Source organism: Dipodomys ordii, unplaced genomic scaffold, assembly GCF_000151885.1.
Source record: "Dipodomys ordii isolate 6190 unplaced genomic scaffold, Dord_2.0 Scaffold30, whole genome shotgun sequence".
Taxonomy (NCBI): Eukaryota; Metazoa; Chordata; class Mammalia; order Rodentia; family Heteromyidae; genus Dipodomys; species Dipodomys ordii.
The window spans coordinates 4,366,299-4,372,368 of NW_012267246.1; the positions used below are offsets into that span (position 1 = coordinate 4,366,299).

Here is a 6,070-nt window from a genome sequence, read left to right on the forward strand (position 1 = left end):
GTCCAGGCCCAGAGTTCAGGCTCCACGACCGGACCCCCCCCCCCAAAAAAAAAAGAACAATCTAAGTCTTTCACCAACCTGTCTCTGCAGATACACACCTGGTCAACATTTAAACTACTTCCCTGACTTATGTAAAACCTAATTATGAGTATTATCTGCCACAAAGGAAAGGATTATACACAAACTGAATCCCAGCAGGAGTGACTACTGGACTAACTTTCTGCTACGCGGTTCTCTTAACATTGGACATTTGAGAGGTTCCTTTAGATAGTGTGGGTTATCAGGTCTGAGATCACCAGTGTGTAAGTTCCCTCCATTAGGACAGCAACTAGGTGGGTGCTAATACTACACAAAGTTATTTGGACATAGTAAAAGTAAGGAGATAAACGTTTTCTCTTCCTATGATCTTCCTTTTTTTTCTCCAGTTATGGGGATTGATTTTAGGGCTTTTCATGTGCTTGAGAACACTCTACCACTGAACCAATCTTCAAGCCACTGGTATTCTGAAACATTGAAACAGCTCAGGCTGGCCTTGAACAATGCTGCCTTCAAACTCACAATCCTCCTGCCTCTGTCTCTTAAATGCTGAAATGACAGTCATATGCTACCACATATGCTAATTCCCTAGGTACCCAACTCTAATCTATGTAGGATATGATGCAAATGCTTCATAATTGTGTTAAAGGAATATCCTAGCCTGCCAAAGCATTTACATAGATTTACTAATGTACAGAAAAGCATGAGTATTTCTCATACTTCATGGACTGAGTAATGTGGCTTCCATGGTCCATTAGGCATTGTAGAAATGAGAATACAAAGTAAAAGGAGAAATAAAAAGATTTTAGGTTTTGAACTTGACCAAAGTCAATACCAATCATTCTATAGACTGTTTATAAAGGAAAATGTTAAACCATTTTGTATTTTATAATTTTCAAATTTTTTCAAAGTTACATAGCATACCTTGCTGAGCTAATGTTGATCTGAGCATCCCAGTTTTTGACCAAATTTTGATTTGTCCATCTTCTCCAACTATACAGAGGGGGAAAAATATTTTTATCTGTAGAAAATAAAATTCAGTTTCTGTATATACATATCAAAGTATATTAATGTACAGTTAAGATACAACTTATTCTAATTGAACAAGTGTGCTATAACTATGAAATGAATAGGCATTATTTTCAAACAATTTCATCAATGTAGTCTTTCCTTCAACAAAAACCTTATGAACATGCTATTACACTATTACTGTAATCTCCACTTTGAATTGTAGGAAGTAATTTCAGTGTAGTAAGAACTGCTACAGCCAAGTGCCAGTGAGCTGAGGAGTAAACCAAGTAAAATAGTAGATTGCTCTTGAATAGCTTAGCTGAAAAGGGAAGAAAAGGTTGTAGCTAGAGAGTTGCTGAGGGGATTTTATTATATATTTACCATTTCAATTCTTTATTTCATTTGGATTCATTTTATTCCATTCTATTCTTCTTTATTTTTGCAATCAATGCTGTGGATTGGACCTGGGGTCTTCTGCATGCCAGATTACTGCTCTACCACTGAGCTGCATCCTCAGCCTGAGATTATATTTCCTTCCTGCTCTAAAAGGACACAGTTATATGCTGAAAAAGAATCTTCTTGAAAAGGGGAAGCTAAAAGTACAGGTGAGGGAAGAGACCATTCAGTGAAAAAAGTCCCACTACAGAAGGCCTGGAGGGGGCTGGGAAGGTGGCTCAGTGGTAGAGCACTTGCCTTGAATGCTCGAGTCCCTGGGTTCAGTTCCTCAGCACGACATAAGCAAAAAGAAAAAAGCCAGAAGTGGTGCTGTGGCTCAAGTGGTAGAGCGCTAGCCTTGAGCTGAAGAGCTGAGGGACAGCGCCCAGGCCCAGAGTTCAGGCCCCACGACTGGACCAAAAAAAAAAAAAAAATTCCTCAGACTTCTCCTGCCTGAGCTAGCTTCAAACTGCAATACTTAGATCTCAGCCTCTTATATAGCTAGGATTATAGATGTAAGCTACTTGCACATGGCTCTAAGATCACCTTATGTACAAATTTAACAATAATCTTGGACTTCTTTCTATTGTTATAAACTGCTTATATAGCATATCCCAGTAAAACAGAAATATAAAATTACGAAAGTCGGTACAAGAAATGGTTATGCATTTCCTTGGTCCTAGCACTCAGGAGGTTAAAGCGGAAGGATCACAAGTTCAAGGCCATCCTGAGCTACACAGCAAGTTCTAAGTTCCAAGCCAACCTGAGTTATATACAGTGGCTCAAAACCTTAAAAAAAAAAAAAAGGTTACGTAAGTAAACTTATAAAAACCCATATCTAGCCATTTAACTATAGCATCTCTACAACTTTCCTCGTTTTCCTTAAAATAAATAAATAAATAAAATTATTAAAAAGGCATGATAGAGAGTCAGGTGCCAGTGGCTCATGCCTGTAATCCTAGCTGCTGAACAGAAATCTTAGGATTGCAGTTCAAAGCCAACCTGGGCAAGAAAGTCCATGAGACTCTTATCGCTAGTAAACTATTAAGAAAAAGCTGAAATGGCACTGTGGTTCAAGTGGTAGAACACTAACCTTAAACACAAAGAGGCTTAGAGAGAGCACCTAAGCCCTGAGTTCAAGCCCCAGAACTGGGCACCAAAAAAAGGCATGATAGCTTACTTTCTAAGCACAAGGCTCTGAAATCAAACCCAAACATACACAAAAGTGAGAAGTTCTAGTGTGCAGTTGAATGATAGAACACTTGGACAGACCCCGGATTTGATACCTCGTTCTACGAAAAGTAAAATGAAAAACAAAAAGAAGAGGAAGCAGATTTAAAGTATATGAAACCCACTTATAAATATTACCAATGTATTAAGAAATATTCATGAGAACAAGAAGGTTTATAACAGAGTTTCTGGATAAAAAACACACAAGCCCTTTTTTTGGTGAGAGAAATGGGGAGATACTAGGGATTGAACCTGACTTTGTGCTTGTAGCAAGCTCTATACACTTGTGCAGACTGCCTAATTATAGAAAGATCTTGGCAGACAGCAGGAAAAAGCCACAAAGAGGTACTAATGGCTACCTTTCCTGTTGGGGGCTGGGGAGCTGGGGAGGAACCAGGGGCCTCACCCATGCAGGGAAAGCACTTTACCACTCAACTATAGCCCAGGCTTTCTAAGGCCTACACTCTAATATTTAAAAAATAAGTAAGTAAAAATAAATAAAAATAAATTAAGTAATTAACAAATAGGTATACTAATGGGAGAAGTAGGGATTATCCTGATGTCCAAAAAATGTAAAAATATCTAAAATATTCAATACAATCAAAAAATTCATAGCTTCTAATAAATACAATTTAAGAATGCTGAGTGGCTTTATGAAAGATTTCATACCTGAAGGCTGAAAGCTATTCATACTAGAATTCCATTACACAACAATTCCTTTACTACTTTTTTCTTTTTTTCTTTTTGCCAGTCATGAGGCTTGAACTCTGGGCCTAAGTGTTGTCCCTCAGCTCTTCAGTTGAAGGCTAGCACTCTACCACTTGAGCCATAGCGCTACCTTGGGTGGTTTATTGGAGATAAGAGTCTCACGGACTTTCCTACCCTGGCTGGCTTTGAACCACGATCCTCAGATCTCAACCTCCTAAGTAGCTAGGATTACACGTGTGAGCCACCAGTACCTGACTCCTTTACTACATTTTAAATCCTTTTTAAAATTTTAATTCTTTATAAATTCTTCAAGTGTAAGAATTTCACATTATGTGTAAAAAGTCTGTGATACATACTTCAAGAACTGTCCCCAAATCCCAAGACCCTTCAATAATGTAAGTTTATCAGAATTTCAGAAGAAAAGAGGGCCAGTAAAGGGAACCAAGAAAGCATGGAGAACAAATTAACCAACTAGGACTTCCTCTTCTGCCACACTGAGGGGAGAAAATCCATGAGGAAAACTGAAGGAAGAACTTCTGAGCTATGAATTAAGCCTCAAATGATTTTACTTTTAAATACTGCATTGACATTGTACATTGACTGATTGTACATTTTATAATTTTTTTTAATTTAATTTAATTTTATTTGTGAACATACTGTACAGAGGGGTTACAATTGCATGGGCAGGATAATGCATACATTTCTTACCAAGCATTGCAGCCTCCTCCTTTGTTTACCCTTCACATCACTTCCCAGCCTCCCCCCCCCACATTTTATAAATTTATTAGAGCGAGCCAGCACTGCTGGCTCACACCTGTAATCCTAGCTACTCAAGAGGTAGATATGTGAGGATCATGCTTCAAAGCCAACCTGGGCAGGAAAATTCCATAAGACTCTTATCTCCAGTTAATCACAGAAAAAGCTGGAAGTTGAGCTGTGGCTCAAGTGGTGGATTATGAGCCTTGAGCAAAAGGAGCCCAGGGATAGGGCTCAGGGCCAGAGTTCAAGTCCCAAGAGCAGTTAAAAAAAAAATTGTTCTTACAAAAGAGAGTCTGGCACCCATGGCTCACACCTGTACTCTTAGCCATTCAGGAGGCTGAGATTCCCAGGCAGGAAAGTCCACGAGACTCGTCTCCAATTAACCAACATGGTAGAACACCAGCCTTGATTAAAAAGCTAAAGGACAACACCCAAACCCTCTAGTACTGGCACATACATACCTACATACATACATACATGCTGTTGATCTTCGTCTAGTGCTGAATTTTTTAAAAAGGCAAAAAAGGTGGTAATGTATGTGTGACAAAAAATGTAAACTGAGAAAACATGTATCTATTTTGCCAAAAGAAACAAAGGAAGAACAAATCGGAAGCAAAAAATGAGAACAGAAAAAGGGTATGTGCAATTGGGTGGGTAAGATTAATGACATTACTCTGCATATATATTGTATTTTGACTCAGTGGAACTATCCATATTAGTATTTTACAAATTTGTTAACATAAACTAAAAGGATGGAGGAGAAAACCTTAAATGGAAAACAAATATACCTACTTATATTTCAAGTGAACAATCATGTGCAAGCAGTGCACAAGGCAGGTAACTTTTGAATACAAGACTTTGACTTTCAATCCTCAATTAGAAATAAAGATTGTCAGGTATGGTAGTGCATACCTGTAATCCCAGCACTCAAGGGACTGTGAAATGAGGATTTTGAGTTCAAGGCCATCCTGGGCTCCAGAATTCTTATATAAAAAATACTACAAAGGCAAAAGGCAAAAAAACAAAAAGTCCAAAAGCAAAAACATTAAGCAAATACTAAAAATTTTTTTATGTATTTCTCTTTTTGCTGGTGCTAGGTTTGAACTCAGGCTCTTGCTCTTGCTTAGCCTGAGCTAGTATACCTCTTAATCTATCTTCAGATATTTTTTACACATATAACTTAGGAGGCACTGAACAAATAAGAGATCTGAGGATCGAGGTTCAAAGCCAGCCCTGGCAAGAAAGTCCATGAGACTCTTATCTCCAATAAACCACTAGAAAGCCGGAAGTGGCACTGTGGCTCAAGCAGTAGAGCACTCGCCTTGAACTGAAGAACGCAGGGACAGCACCCAAGCCCAGAGTTCAAGCCCCACAACCAACCAAAAAAACCCAAAAAAGTAGTCATCCATTTCCTAGAAAATACACATTTAATCAAGCTGTAGAAAAACTAAGTAAAAAGAACATATGGGCTGGGAAGGTGGCTCAGTGATAGAGTGCTTGCCTTGCATGCATGAGGCCATGGGTTCGATTTCTCAGCACCACATAAGCAAAAAGAAAAAAGCCGGAAGTGGCGCTGTGGCTCAAGTGGTAGAGCGCTAGCCTTGAGCTGAAGAGCTGAGGGACAGCGTCCAGGCTCCAGAGTTCAGGCTCCACCACCGGACTCAAAAAAAAGAAAAAAAAAAAAAAAAAGAACACAAACCCGGCTTCTCTATCACTGAAGTCCACAGCACCCCTTCCTCCTCTGATTACAAATCCCTCTTCCCTTTTCTCCCTCCTCTTCTTGTATGTGTTAGTGTAAGGCTCGATCTGCATAGTTGTGTCCCCTTTCTTCAGTAAAATAGTTCATTTACTCAGTGACGGCTCAAGGCCCGCACTCAAGAGGATGCTGCAA

At 39.1% G+C, this 6,070-nt stretch overlaps 1 protein-coding gene across 1 annotated transcript in view; it reads right to left on the minus strand.

Annotated features, from left to right (window-relative positions):
• The window catches only part of Ift80 (intraflagellar transport 80), a 50,460-nt gene extending 49,433 nt beyond the window's left edge, over positions 1-1,027 (minus strand). The window contains exon 1 of the mRNA XM_013016223.1: positions 961-1,027. Within this exon, the coding sequence (XP_012871677.1) occupies positions 961-988 (28 nt within the window). The 5' untranslated portion in view covers positions 989-1,027. The remainder of the gene's footprint in view (positions 1-960) is intronic.
• Between the last annotated feature and the right edge of the window lie 5,043 nt (positions 1,028-6,070).